At 41.8% G+C, this 16,408-nt stretch overlaps 1 protein-coding gene across 1 annotated transcript in view; it reads left to right on the forward strand.

Moving 5' to 3' along the window:
* The window catches only part of LOC124789525 (pyruvate dehydrogenase E1 component subunit alpha, mitochondrial-like), a 121,252-nt gene extending 105,500 nt beyond the window's left edge, over positions 1 to 15,752 (forward strand). The window contains exons 6-7 of the mRNA XM_047256918.1: positions 11,648 to 11,896; positions 15,295 to 15,752. Coding sequence (XP_047112874.1) covers positions 11,648 to 11,896; positions 15,295 to 15,483 — 438 coding nt within the window. The 3' untranslated portion in view covers positions 15,484 to 15,752. The remainder of the gene's footprint in view (positions 1 to 11,647; positions 11,897 to 15,294) is intronic.
* Positions 15,753 to 16,408: the final 656 nt, after the last annotated feature.

Here is a 16,408-nt window from a genome sequence, read left to right on the forward strand (position 1 = left end):
CCAGCATTGTTGAACAGGTGCAAACACCAACAAGTGATATTATCTCAGTAGAAGCAGTCCATCAGTGGCATCTAGTAATGTTGAGCAGGTGCAGACACCAACAAGTGACATCATATCAGTAGAAACAGTCCATCAGTGGCACCTAGCAATGTTGAACAGGTGCAGACACGAACAAGTGACATCATTTCAGTAGAAGCAGTCCAACAGTGGCACCCAGCAATGTTGAACAGGTGCAGACACCAACAAGTGACATCATTTCAGCAGAAGCAGTCCATCAGTGGCACCCAGTAATGTTGAGCAAGTGCAGACACCAACAAGTGACATCATTTCAATAGAAGCAGTCCATCAGTGGCATCCAGTAATGTTGAGCAGGTGCAGACACCAACAAGTGACATCATTTCAGTAGAAGCAGTCCATCAGTGGCACCCAGTAATGTTGAACAGGTGCAAACACTAACAATAGACATTATCTCAGTAGAAGCAGTCCATCAGTGGCACCCAGTAATGTTGAACAGGTGCAGACGCCAACAAGTGACATCATTTCAATAGAAGCAGTCCATCAGTGGCACCCAGCATTGTTGAACAGGTGCAGGTAACAGTCCATAATATTCACTATCACTAATTAGACAGTTTATCAGAGTTCATTAGCACAAATTAAACATCTCCTAGTGGCACCCATCATGTTGAACAAGTGCACGTAACAGTCCATAATATTCCCTATCACTAATTAAACAGTTCATCAGAGTTATCAGCAGAAATTAAACATTTCCAAGTGGCACCCAGCAATGTTGAATAGGTGCAAGCACGAACAACAGTTTGAAGGCACACACAATTGCTTTTACAAAATTATTATCAATGCTCTTACACTAAACATACAAATAATAATAAACACACAAATGATATCAGATAATTGTCATATTAAATATTACAATACACAAATAACAGTAAACCAATAATATTTATGGGTGTCAGTGCAAGCCACAACAAACAAGTAAAATAATATTTAGGAGATTGGTCGGTACCAATTATTTGGGATTAAGGAAAGGAAAACACACAAAACACACTCACTCACCTTTCATCCACATTAAGTACTACTGTGTAATTGAATAGTGTTAACTGTGTAAATGCAATTCTGTCAAAGATTTGATGTTCGACATGTGTATCACGTAGTAGTGGCAGCAGTGTATAACAGTCAATAATAGTTAGTCAACGTCGTAGTCATCATGTCAAGACCAATGTTTGCCAAGCCAAATCAAAATATACGGTTGCTGAACAACTGTCAGCGTGCCAAGATATGCAATTACTTCCTCTCTCCAAAAAAAGTATATACTGCTTATTGATTTAACAAAGTGTGTGTGTAGACAATCTTCTTTCCACTTGAGTGTTCTAGTCTGCCATCTTCATCCTCCTTGTTCCATATAAACCAACAAAAAAACTATGCTCCTCACTTACTTTACCTCTTATCCACAAAAACTCCCATAATCATCAGCATCACATAATCTTAATACTTTAATAATACCTTATACGTCGATACATATAAACCTTATCATCAGTATCATTTACCTTGCCTCTTATCCACCAAAACTCCAATAATCATCAACTTCACACAATCTCAATACCTCAATAATACGTCTTCAATACTTCGATACATATAAACCTTATTACCAATATCATTTCACTTCCATAACAACTCATTCCTCTAGTCAGTCTCCTCGAACAAGTACAGACAAAATCCTAGTGCAAACTTCAATTTATCATCCCATGCAATCCGAAGACACAATGTCCACACACAACCTCCGTGTAGTCCACCTGAGCCAAATCTTCTTCTCATTATGAATTATAAAATACATTTTGGTTACCTTGTCCATCATAAAATAAAAGAAATGCATACATGACCTATAACAGCCTTTAGTTCGAATAACTTTCAGTAAGTAAGTACGAGTACGGAGTTTTAATGATCATAATATTTCACAGTATGTACACCACTTCAAGAATCATGGCAAAACAGAAGCAAACATGAAGTATTTCTTGCGTCAGTGTCACTTCGTATTTCAATTGCTCACGAAGAATGCAGTGTAATAACTGTCAGTGGTCTAAACCTGGTGTTGGTATGTCATATCGTTAGCTTCCTTCCTATTAGCATAAATTTATACAGCTTCCATAAAACCTCCAGCTCATGTGACTTCAATGAAGTTTCTTGTACCAATGTCTTTCGTAGAATTATAGCAGTTCATTTTCTTATCTTAAAATACAAGGCACTGAGCGTAAGCAAAACATGCAATAGCGAGTAAATATACCAGTAGAGAACAGAATGTCAACAAGTGGATGCAGCACAATCCCTACAACGAGGCTCTGCCAAGCGAACAGTCTATAATTAATACCATAGTGTGACCTAAACTCCATGTTCGTGCACCGTATATCAGCATTTCTATATACCAAATTAAAGAGTAATTACGACAACAAAACAGAAATGTATAAATGTGCAATCCATACATAAAGCAGCAAGTATATATCTTACATAATAAACAGGTCATTAGCATCATATCAGCATAAGCAAATAAATGTTAATATGTAATCTTAATAAGTAAACATGAAGGCGCAGCAGATAAATCACAAAGTATAACTTACACACATAACCATATCAGCACAACTAATCAGGTGACAATTATAATTTAAATAAATAAGCACAGCAGACACATAATAAAAAAAAATGTGACATCAGTGAAAAAGCATAGCAGCCAAGCGATGCGAAATATACACAAGTAACAACCCTGTTCATTAATCAATCATTGTCAATATCAGTTAACACGAAGTATGAATCACATAATCGCGAGCAGCAAATTACGTCTAAAGTACGTACCAAGTGGAAATATGTTACCTGAAAAATAAACTCAATTAATAGTTACCCTTTTTAGTTTATTACTTTCTTCTTCGAAATTACATTCTTCCTGAAATTTTCTCGATAGCAAGTCCTCTTAACGTCGGACACACACAGAATTTACCTGAAGTTCTTAAATATTTTATACAACCGTATCCTGAAAAATACTGAACGTTAATAACATAATACACTCCTGGAAAAGGAAAAAAGAACACATTGACACCGGTGTGTCAGACCCACCATACTTGCTCCGGACACTGCGAGAGGGCTGTACAAGCAATGATCACACGCACAGCACAGCGGACACACCAGGAACCGCGGTGTTGGCCGTCGAATGGCGCTAGCTGCGCAGCATTTGTGCACCGCCGCCGTCAGTGTCAGCCAGTTTGCCGTGGCATACGGAGCTCCATCGCAGTCTTTAACACTGGTAGCATGCCGCGACAGCGTGGACGTGAACCGTATGTGCAGTTGACGGACTTTGAGCGAGGGCGTATAGTGGGCATGCGGGAGGCCGGGTGGACGTACCGCCGAATTGCTCAACACGTGGGGCGTGAGGTCTCCACAGTACATCGATGTTGTCGCCAGTGGTCGGCGGAAGGTGCACGTGCCCGTCGACCTGGGACCGGACCGCAGCGGCGCATGGATGCACGCCAAGACCGTAGGATCCTACGCAGTGCCGTAGGGGACCGCACCGCCACTTCCCAGCAAATTAGGGACACTGTTGCTCCTGGGGTATCGGCGAGGACCATTCGCAACCGTCTCCATGAAGCTGGGCTACGGTCCCGCACACCGTTAGGCCGTCTTCCGCTCACGCCCCAACATCGTGCAGCCCGCCTCCAGTGGTGTCGCGACAGGCGTGAATGGAGGGACGAATGGAGACGTGTCGTCTTCAGCGATGAGAGTCGCTTCTGCCTTGGTGCCAATGATGGTCGTATGCGTGTTTGGCGCCGTGCAGGTGAGCGCCACAATCAGGACTGCATACGGCCGAGGCACACAGGGCCAACACCTGGCATCATGGTGTGGGGAGCGATCTCCTGCACTGGCCGTACACCACTGGTGATCGTCGAGGGGACACTGAATAGTGCACGGTACATCCAAACCGTCATCGAACCCACCGTTCTACCATTCCTAGACCGGCAAGGGAACTTGCTGTTCCAACAGGACAATGCACGTCCGCATGTATCCCGTGCCACCCAACGTGCTCTAGAAGGTGTAAGTCAACTACCCTGGCCAGCAAGATCTCCGGGTCTGTCCCGCATTGAGCATGTTTGGGACTGGATGAAGCGTCGTCTCACGCGGTCTGCACGTCCAGCACGAACGCTGGTCCAACTGAGGCGCCAGGTGGAAATGGCATGGCAAGCCGTTCCACAGGACTACATCCAGCATCTCTACGATCGTCTCCATGGGAGAATAGCAGCCTGCATTGCTGTGAAAGGTGGATATACACTGTACTAGTGCCGACATTGTGCATGCTCTGTTGCCTGTGTCTATGTGCCTGTGGTTCTGTCAGTGTGATCATGTGATGTATCTGACCCCAGGAATGTGTCCCCTTCCTGGGAGAATGAATTCACGGTGTTCTTATTTCAATTTCCAGGAGTGTATATCAAGTCACTATAGCTTTATACTGAATTTATTCGGAGAAATTAGACTGTGTATTTGTTTACGGCTGTCTGTGCATTCGCACTGAGCGCTCGATCAGCTGTAGGTACGCGTGACGTAAGAAGTAATTGTTTGCGGTCAACGACTGCCTTGTGCGGCGCGCAGACTTGACTGTTGCTTTGAGTATGTGCCGCCGCCAGAACACGGCGCGGTATCCTTGTACTCTCCGTGTGTTTACGTATAACTGTTAGTTTCTCAAAAGTATGTCATTCCACAAAAATTTTAACGTTCGATATGTGATGTATTCCCTTAGAGCGCCGAGATTTAAGAGTTTCTACTTCGACAGTGTTATCATGAATAATTTTGCGAACTCTATATGGACCGTTAAAGCAGAAAAAATTTGCGACACAAGCCTTTTCCTTTGTAAGACAAATGGTGAGACTTTTGACCAACTGACAAGGTTTTTAAACGACCAGGACGTTTAGCTGATTTCTCTCTTCTAGCAGCTGCAGATGCAATATTTTGTAGAGCCAGGTTGACAACTTCAGAATGCCGCAGTTTCCGTGCAGGCGGAAAAGGAACGATTTCAGAAATGCGATTTGTCGGTGCTTTATTTTTTAATATCAATATAGGCGGTAAAGAAGTTGAATCATTAGGGAGTTCATTCAGAATGTTTTGAAAAATATGAAGATACTGATCCCAAGTTCTGTGATTCTGATGACAATAAAGTCGACACAATTTATTGATTTCCTTCATCCATCTCTCTGAAGCGTTAGATTGAGGGTGAAAAAGTGAAATGAAGATTGGTTTAATCTTACGACGCCGTAGAGTACGAAACCAAATTTTAGAGCTAAACTGTGATCCATTATCTGATATAACCTTATCAATATGATCCACTTCTTTAAGAAAATGTTTGATGAAAGCGTTAGATACTGAACGAGCTGTTGCTTTGCGTAAAGGTGTAAAACACACATATTTTGATGTCAATTCCACTGCTACCAAAATGTACGCAAAACCATTAGTAGAACGAACCACTGGACCGAACAAATCGACTGCAGTCATGTCCTTTAATTTCGCTGGAATGATAGGAAACAACAGTGCTCTGTGAGAAATAGTTGGCGGCTTAGCCTTTTGACATAATTTGCATTTGGCAAGAACAGATCGGGTACGTTTTTCCATATTACTGAAGTAGCAATTTTCTCGTAATTTATGAAAGCATTTTGTGGGACCGAAGTGTGCATAAATGAAATGTATGTACCAAATCAATATATTGACCCACTCATCAGGAATACAAACTAACCAAACAGAGTTGTCGACCGATTTTCGTCTAAAAAGAATATCATTGCGAACTAAATAATACTGTCTAATCGCTACGCTTTCCTTTCTCCTCCACTTCTCCTCAATGTCCTTCCAGATTGGATCCTTATTTTGCTCCTTAGCGATGTCCTGGAGCGAAGACGAAATAAAATTTTCAAACGCAACACCTTGAATATACATTAAACAATAATTGTTTTCTTTGCAGTCCTCTTCAGCACTTTGTTTCAAACCCATAGGTGCACGTGATAAAGCATCAACAATAATATTTGAAGAACCCTGGATGTAAACAATACTAAAATCAAATTCCTGTAGATACAGCGCCCATCGTGACAATCTTCCATGTGTTAATTTTGTTGACATAAGAAATTCCAAAGCTCGATGATCGGTGTAAACCTTAGTATGTCTGCCATACAAAAATATGCGAAATTTTGTGAAAGCCCATACAACAGCCAAAGCTTCAAGTTCCGTAATCGAATAATTCTTTTCTGATTTAGAGAGAACACGACTTCCAAATGCAATAGTTTTCTGTACTACAACGCCGTCTTCTTCTATCTCTTGAAATAAAGTGTGCACCTAGGCCTTTGTATGATGAGTCCGTCGCCAAACAAAAATCTTTAGATAAATCCAGGTGTGAAAGAAGTGGAGCAGCAACTAAAGCATCACGAAGTTGTTCAAATTCTGACTGAGCTTCCTCATCCCAACACCAATTAGATTTCTTTCCAGATAGTTCACATAAACGAGGTGTGGTCAAATTGTCCAATTTAACAAAGCGTCTAAGAAAATTACAGACACCAAGGAAACTACGAACATCACGTTTTGTAGTAGGAACAGCATAATTACGAACAGCGTCTAGTTTTTCTGGATCAGGAAGAATACCTTCTGTAGAAATAATATGACCAAGAAATTTCATCTGAGAACGACCAAATTCAGATTTTTCCAAGTTCACTGTAATGCCAACTCTTGCAAAAATACGTAATAATGAATCCAAAATTTTGTTATGCTCACTCCAAGAACGTTTAGCAATAAGAATATCGTCAACATATGAAGTAATATTGTCACGAAGATAAACAGGGAAAATTTCGTTTAAACTACGAATGATTGCTGCTGCAAATACAGTAAGTCCAAACGGTAATTTCCGAAATTGATAACAATTACCAAAGGCAGTGTATTTTCTACAATCAGGGTGGAGTTCTATTTGCCAAAAACTTGCGCGCATATCAATCGTGGATAAAACTTTAATTCCATGGAAATGTTGAAGAAGTTCATCTAAATTTTGTGGACGGTCAGTTTCAGGAATGATGATGTTATTTTTCTGTCTGGAATCCAGAACCAATCGAATCGACCCATCCTTTTTAAGAACGACGTGTAATGGGCTGGTATAAGGACTGACTGCTGGCTCAATAATGCCTTGATCTAACATGTATTGAAGTTCACTCTTAACCTTGTCTCTGTAAGCCAAAGGAATAGCGTACGTTTTCCCCCGAAACGGTGTGTGTTCTTTTACTTTAAATAAATATTGTAAGCCTTGTATAGTTCCTGTGTGTTGACTAAATACTGTAGCATGTGAAGTCAAAATTTGGTGCAGTTCTTCTCTTGCAACGTCATCTGGCACTTCAGCTTCCTTAACCTTTTCATTAATTAATTCTTCGCTATTAATTATATCATCCATCCAGTCTCTGTATCTATAGTCATTGTCATGAATGAACACATTGTCGTCATAATTCTCAGCGAAAACATCAGAAGTAAGAAACCTTAAACATTTTGTGTCTGATACAGATTTTGTTAAACACTCGAAAAATTTCAAACCTTTCGGCATTCCGGCAATAGTCAAATTCACACTTCCTTCTTTAAAGTTTAAAATTGCCTTATGTGCGTTAAGAAACTCCATACCTAATATAATTTGTGTGTTGAGTAATGGAACAATAATAAAATTAGCAGAAAATTCGTATCCTTGACAAATGAAATTTAAGTTGGTCTGTTGTTTGACTTCCACACTTTTTCAAGAAATAGCGCCTCGAATTTTAGTTTTAGAAACAGGTAACACAGGCACTAGTTCCTACACATATACGAAAAACTGATTCACTAATGACATTCAATGGGCTCCCAGAATCTAAAACTGCAGTGAACTTATTCTTACCCACACATACTTCAATAACAGGATGTAAAAATGCGTCTACATTATTTTCCTTTTCGTCTAGCAAAATGTCTCTCATGTCGTCCAGTCGTACGTAGTGTAAAGTCGTAGTGTCATTACTTTCTGAACCGTCTATATTGCTGCCAGAAGCCGAAGCTCCAAGTCATTGTCGATTGTTTGCGTCACGTCTTTGATTATTCCCGTCATTTCGCGGATCAATTTCTACGATTATTGTCAAGTTCGCGCGCCTGGCGCTCTCTTCTTGCATCTCGTAAATGAAATAAATTATTTTCTTCAAACCCCTCTGCTATCTGTGATTCTAAATTTCTTCTGCTGTCTTTTCCTACGATTTCGCCTTCAATTTGTTTGACTTGCTTTCGTAATGCCTCAAATTCCCTTTTAACGCGTTCATTAAATTTTCACTGATTTTCAACATGCTTATTTATGTTCTGGTACTCTTCGGTTTTTGCAAATGGTAATGGAGCTGTATCATCCGAATCTCTGTCCCCATTTAAACTAAGACTTGTCAATTTATCTGCAATCTCCTCAACTCTTTCCGATAAGTCACCTATTTGTTCTTTCTGTTTATTTACATCTTCCGTAAGTGTCGCGACTCGGGTTTCAGCATTGACACGTTTAGTAGTTAACTGTTCATACTGTTGTGTTAGGTTATTTATTCTGTCATTTGGTACGGATTCCTCGATTCTTTCAAGTATTTCTTCCTTATCGTGTGCACTTTGTAAATTTAACTCTGACAATTTTTGTACTATCACGCGATCTCTTTCTTCCCGTTCTCTATCCTGTTCCTTTTGTCTAATTTCTATTGCAATTAATCTGTTATTGTGAGCATTCAAAATTGGTTGTACTTCTTCTCTAATTTCTTTCTTCAATTCATCTTTCATGTTTCTGAAACATGTCCCTATCCGTGAGTCTAACCGTGTTTCCATTGTTCCCATATCAGTTTCTAACCGTGTTGCCAAAGTTCCCATCTCTGTTTTTAATTCAGATCCTAACTGTAATCCCAGTGAGTCTAACCGTGTTTCCATTGTTCCCATATCAGTTTTAATTGTTCCTATGTCTGTTTTAATTGTTCCTATTTGTGAGTCTAACCGTGTTGCCAAAGTTCCCATATCAGTTTCTCACCGTGATCCCAAATTTAATATTGCACTCATCAACTGCTCCATGTTAATTTGTTCGAAATTCTTTTCGCCCCTAACATTTCCCGTAAAACTAACTTCTTTCGACATAGCCATAAAGCTATCTGTGTTCGATACTATTCCAGAATCTTCTGTCGTTAATCTCGAATTCTGAAAATTTTTTGATTGTGAAAAATTTTTAACTGGTTCCGGACTATTTTCCCGACTTATTAAATTGTTTTCTACTTCATTATTCATCATACTATTCTCATGTGTTAGCGAGTTCGCCATGTTAACAACTTCGCCATTCTCACTATCCATCATTTTTGCCTTTTTCATCGATCGAGTAATCATTTACAAAACATACAAAACTCGTCACTGTACGAAAATTACACACAATGACACTTTATCTCCAACAATACCATTCACACGAAATGTTTCCCAACAAACACGTCTAACGAACAATTAAAACCTTCACAATTGCACAAAATTGTCAGACCTGTATACAAGACATCAAAAATTAAATTCTGCCAAAATACAATTAAAAGAATGACAAGACAACTACAAATGTTGAGTTACCAAATCTACACATGCAATATAGACTACAATTACTAAACTACAAATTACTGCAACAATACTACTGTCTGCTATTTTTACTATCAAAAGTATTCCAAGGGACGATCCTGGCAGGGTCGCCATGTGCATGGGGGCTAAATTAAATAAAATGCAAATATTTTTAATTTTAGTAGCTGACTGTCCGGTTACGCAGTCTCGTAACCGGTTGGCCCTGTCTGGTATTAGTACACAATCTGACTGCATAGAATAACAACAAGAAATGAAAGAAAACTTCCGTTAACACAATTAATTAATTAAGTCCCCAGCAACTATAAAAGCTACGAAACAAAAACTACGAACAACAAAGCACAAGTGTAACTGTTCTGTGTGTGGAAGTGTGATTCAACGTACACATCTGGCACGGTTCTTCCTCAAAAAGACAAGATATTTTAAATACCATTTACACTGAATTAATTAAATAAAACTGAAATACTATACTTGCACATAAAAACCAGAATTACACTCTAATACATGAACACAAGCCAGATGCTTTGTTGACTGAACCTGTGACCAAGAGGCATTATTGTTTAAGACATTTGAAATAATAAAAAAAATTTATTACCTTCATATATATTGACGAAACATACACTCTGATCATTACAACATCCGCAATCGAACAGCATCGGCTGTCTAGCCCATCAGAACAACTGCATACAACATGCTCACAACTAGTCACAGCTACATCGGAACTCCTACTGCCCACTTCTCAATATGCACTCTCCACGACGACTTCTCGACAAGAACTCTCCACTACCACTTCTCAACAAACACTACCAGTGGAGGCGGCTGAATAATACTCTTTGGCGCAATCTCTGGCGCTGTGACTCAGTGTAGCCACCTTTCACTGTGCACCCAAATTGCGTGAAAATGTAATCACACGTCAGTTCTAGTATAATATATTTGTCCAATGAATACCCGTTTTGTCATCTGCATTTCTTCTTGGTGTAGCAATTTTAATGGCCAGTAGTGTAACAACTGCGCCAGACACTTGTTGTTTTATATAGGCGTTGCCGACAGCAGCGTCGTATTCGCCCTGTTTACTCGTACATATCTCTGTATTTGAATACGCGTTCCTATACCAGTTTCTTAGGCGACATCAACTTTCTTTCTTGTTGTGGCCGAGCGGTTCTAGGCGCTTCAGTCCGGAACCGCGCAGTTGCTACGGTCACAGGTTCGACTCCTGCCTCGGTCATGGATGTGTTTGATGTCCTTAGGTTAGTTAGGTGTAAGTAGTTCTAAATTTAGGGGACTTCTCAATATGCACTCTCCACGACGACTTCTCGACAAGAACTCTCCACTACCACTTCTCAACAAACACTACCAGTGGAGGCGGCTGAATAATACTCTTTGGCGCAATCTCTGGCGCTGTGACTCAGTGTAGCCACCTTTCACTGTGCACCCAAATTGCGTGAAAATGTAATCACACGTCAGTTCTAGTATAATATATTTGTCCAATGAATACCCGTTTTGTCATCTGCATTTCTTCTTGGTGTAGCAATTTTAATGGCCAGTAGTGTAACAACTGCGCCAGACACTTGTTGTTTTATATAGGCGTTGCCGACAGCAGCGTCGTATTCGCCCTGTTTACTCGTACATATCTCTGTATTTGAATACGCGTTCCTATACCAGTTTCTTAGGCGACATCAACTTTCTTTCTTGTTGTGGCCGAGCGGTTCTAGGCGCTTCAGTCCGGAACCGCGCAGTTGCTACGGTCACAGGTTCGACTCCTGCCTCGGTCATGGATGTGTTTGATGTCCTTAGGTTAGTTAGGTGTAAGTAGTTCTAAATTTAGGGGACTGATGATCTCAGATGTTAAGTCCCATAGTGTTTAGAGCCATTTGAACCATCTTTCTTGTTTGAATCACACTGTATAAAGAGAATCATCCCCAGTTCTTGCTGGTGGTCGTTACATAGTTTGTTAGTAAATAAAACGATTGAGGTGAGTGACTGCGTTGCACGGTGCCTGCAGGTGGACGGCATGGACGTGCTGGCGGTGCGCGAGGCGTCGCGGTTCGCGGTGGAGCACTGCTCCTCTGGCAAGGGCCCGCTGCTGATGGAGGCGGTCACCTACCGCTACTCCGGGCACTCCATGTCCGACCCGGGCACCAGCTACCGCACGCGCGAGGAGATCCAGGAGGTGCGCTCCACCAGGGACCCCATCTCCTCCTTCAAGGAGAAGATCCTCAACTCGGAACTCGTCAAGCCCGACGAGCTCAAGGTGAGCAGACCTACCCGTCCACTGTCCTATCTGTCTCCAAGACCAACCACATTTACAGTATCAGCAGTCTGTTCACACTGGCAGAAGTGGAACGTGTTACACTATGAAGCATCAGTTCGATATTTTACTAGTTTCTTCACGAGTGCTGATTCCTCGACTTCTTGTTTGTTGTTTTTGTGGTCTTCACTCCTGAGACTGGTTTGATGCAGCTCTCCATGCTACCCTATCCTGTGCAAGCTTCTTCATCTCCCAGTATTTACTGCAACCTACGTCGTTAGTGTATTCATCTCTTGGTCTCTCTCTACGACTTCTACCCTCCACGCTGCACTCCAATGCTAAATTTGTGATCCCTCGATGCCTCAGAACATGTCCTACCAACCAGTCCCTTCTTCTTGTCAAGTTGTGCCACAAACTCTTCTTCTCCCCAATTCTATTCAATACCTCCTCATTAGTTATGTGATCTACCCATCTAATCTTCAGCATTCTTCTTTAGCACCACATTCCGAAAGCTTCTATTCTCTTCTTGTCCAAACTATTTATCGTCCATGTTTTACTACACTCCATACAAATACTTTCAGAAACGACTTCCTGACACTTAAATCTATACCCGACGCTAAAAAATTTCTCTTCTTCAGAAACGCTTTCCTTGCCATTGCCAGTCTACATTTTATATCTTCTCTACTTCGACCATCATCATTTGCTCCCCAAACAGCAAAACTCCTTTAGTACTTTAAGTGTCTCATTTCCTAATCTAATTCCCTCTGCATCACCCGAGTTAACTCCACTACATTCCATTATCCTCATTTTGCTTTTGTTGGTGTTCATCTTATATCCTCCTTTCTAGACACTGTCCATTCCGTTTAACTGCTCTTCCAGGTCCTGTGCTGTCTCTGACAGAATTACAATGTCATCGGCGAACCTCAAAGTTTTTATTTCTTCCCCATGGATTTTAATACCTACTCCGAATTTTTCTTTTGTTTCCTATACTGCTTGCTCAATATACAGGTTGAATAACATCGGGGACAGGCTACAACCCTGTCTCACTCCCTTCCCAACCACTGCTTCCCTTTCGTGCCCTTCGATTCTAATAACTGCAATCTGGTTTCTGTACAAATTGTAAATAGTCTTTCGCTCCCTGTTTTACCCCTGCCACCTTCAGAATTCGAAAGAGAGTACTACAGTCAACAATGTCAAAAGCTTTCTCTAAGTCTACAAATGTTAGAAACGTAGGTTTGCCTTTCCTTTATCTTCTAAGATAAGTCGTAGGGCCAGTATTGCCTCACGTGTTCCAATATTTCTGCGGAATATGTTATTAATATTGTGAGTTCTGGTGCAGGTAAAATTTAGAAAATAAAATGCGTTCCAAAACAGAAGGAATCACACATATGCTGTTGATATTCTCATCTTCCGAGACGTCTAACATGTTCTCAGGCCTGTACATCTACATCTACATCTACATCTACATTAATACTCCGCAAGCCACCCAACGGTGTGTGGCGGAGGGAACTTTACGTGCCACTGTCATTTCCTCCATTTCCTGTTTCAGTCGCGTATGGTTCGCGGGAAGAACGACTGCCGGAAAGCCTCCATGCGCGCTCGAATCTCTGTAATTTTACATTCGTGATCCCCTCGGGAGGTATAAGTAGGGGGAAGCAATATATTCGATACCTCATGCAGAAACGCACCCTCTCGAAACCTGGACAGCAAGCTACACCGCGATGCAGAGCGCCTCTCTTGCAGAGTCTGCCACTTGAGTTTGCTAAACATCTCCGTAATGCTATCACGCTTACCAAATAACCCTGTGACGAAACGCGCCGCTCTCCTTTGGATCTTCTCTATCACTTCCGTCAACCCGATCTGGTACGGATCCCACACTGATGAGCAATACTCAAGTATAGGTCGGACGAGTGTTTTGTAAGCCACCTCCTTTGTTGATGGACTACATTTTCTAAGGACTCTTCCAATGAATCTCAACCTGGTACCCGCCTTACGAACAATTAATTTTATATGATCATTTCACTTCAAATCGTTCCGCGCGCATACTCCCAGATATTTTACAGAAGTAACTGCTACCAGTGTTTTTCGGCTGTCATATAATCATACAATAAAGGATGCTATGTATTCCCAGTACATAACATTTGTCTATGTTAAGGGTCAGTTGCCTCTCCCTGCACCAAGTGCCTATCCGTTGCAGATCTTGCTGCATTTCGCTGCAATTTTCTAATGCTGCAACTTCTCTATATACTACAGCATCATCCGCGAAAAGCCGCATGGAACTTCCGACACTATCTACTAGGTCATTTATATATATTGTGAAAAGCAATGGTCCCGTAACACTCCCCTGTGGTACGCCAGAGGTTACTTTAACGTCTGTAGACGTCTCTCCATTGAGAACAACATGCTGTGTTCTGTTTGCTAAAAACTCTTCAATCCAGCCACACAGCTGGTCTGATATTCCGTAGGCTCTTATTTTGTTTATCAGGCGACAGTGCGGAACTGTATGGAACGCCTACCGGAAGTCAGGGAAAATCGCATCTACCTGGGTGCCTGTATCTGGGTCTCATGAACAAATAAAGCGAGTTGGGTCTCACACGATCGCTGTTTCCGGAATCCATGTTGATTCCTAGAGAGTAGATTCTGGGTTTCCAGAAACGACATGATAAGCGAGCAAAAAACATGTTCTAAAATTCTACAACAGATCGACGTCAGAGATATAGGTCTATAGTTTTGCGCATCTGCTCGACGACCCTTCTTGAAGACTGGGACTACCTGTGCTCTTTTCCAATCATTTGGAACCTTCCGTTCCTCTAGAGACTTGCGGTACACGGCTGTTAGAAGGAGGGCAAGTTCTTTCGCGTACTCTGTGTGGAATCTAATTGGTATCCCGTCAGGTCCAGTGGACTTTCCTCTGTTGAGTGATTCCAGTTACTTTTCTATTCCTTTGACACTTATTTCGATGTCAGCCATTTTTTCGTTTGTGCGAGGATTTAGAGAAGAAACTGCAGTGCGGTCTTCCTCTGTGAAACAGCTTTGGAAAAAGCTTTACGCGTGTCATCCTCTGTTTTAATGCCATCATCATCCCGGAGTGTCTGGATATGCTGTTTCGAGCCACTTACTGATTTAACATAAGACCGTACGCGTACTTTCCTGTTGCATCTCGAGTGACTTGTTATGTCATGCACTCTTATTTCAATAGCAAATGTCTGGCGGCTATTTGGAACATAATAATCAGTATCGTTAGTTCTGTATCTCCACAAGATCAAATAATCAACAACAGGCTTCAATGCATATGACGTGCCTGAAGAAATTTTCTCGGCGGACTGAGGCCATTCTCAAGGCTAGCTGTTGTGTCGGACGATGCGACGTGTTCCTTGCACGGCCCCCTTCTGTGTCGGCAGGAAATCGAGACGAGGGTGAAGAAGGCGGTGGACGAGGCGACGCTGAAGGCGAAGGCGGACCACGAGATCGGCCTGGACGAGCTGGCCAGCGACGTGTACGCCAGCCCCCTGGAGCCCATGGTGCGCGGCACCGTGCCCTGGTCGCCCGTGGCGCACAAGCGCGTCGGGCCCGCCGTCAACATGAAGTGACGCGGGGGCGGCGGGGGCTGGCCGCGCGCCGGGCGCATCATCGTCCCCTCCGAGTGAGGCGGCCGTCGCCTCCGCTCCGCAGACATTTCCAGACATCGCCCGAGTGGGCGGCTGTCGCCCGCCGGGGATCCACTGCCACGTACTGCCTGCCATGCAGCTGACGAGCTAGTACATCACCAGTAAAGCTGTCCACTTTTTCGTCACGTTACCGTTCAGTGCCTTATTTAAAACTTCTAATTTGTAAATATATGGAATCTTTGTGTCTTACACGTCGGTTATTTCTGTCAGCCTTATTTCTTCTACCTTTGTAGGCACTGTACCTTGACGAGTTGAGACGCTACGTAATGTTATTTCAATACTTACCAAATCGAGTTAAATTTACAAATAATTTTCCAGTAGATTAAAGTGGGGCAAGATTGCGCACTTAAGGTTTAAATAGCGATATACTGAAGGAAACGTCACAAATTACAATTATATTTTAACTGGCATTTCATCTGAATTTTGCCTGTTATATGACAGAGTCCGAAAGTCATGGAACCAATTTAAACTGTAATTCGCACTTAGTAAAAAAAGTAATGCAAATGCGCAGTCTTACCCGACCGTGGGGTAACATACCTTGTTTCTCAGCATATAACAGTTACTGTTGACACAATATTTGACCTAATGAACAAATCTGGGCCTGTCATCAAAAACATGCAAAAATATTCATGTCGGACGAAAATCTTTTTAACAGAGATCACAAATGAAGTGTCCAGAACTTTCATAACAAGAGCAGGATTCATGCCACCACTCCTCGCGCTTGAGACATTGAATCCAGTCTTCTGTTGGTGGATTATTGTATTTTTTTTAGTACAACCTCGACAGTGAAAAGTTCGTGAATTTTCCCTAGACGTATTTAAGTTTTGCTTTGCTTTCTTTTTGTTTG

Source organism: Schistocerca piceifrons, chromosome 3, assembly GCF_021461385.2.
Source record: "Schistocerca piceifrons isolate TAMUIC-IGC-003096 chromosome 3, iqSchPice1.1, whole genome shotgun sequence".
Lineage (NCBI taxonomy): Eukaryota > Metazoa > Arthropoda > Insecta > Orthoptera > Acrididae > Schistocerca > Schistocerca piceifrons.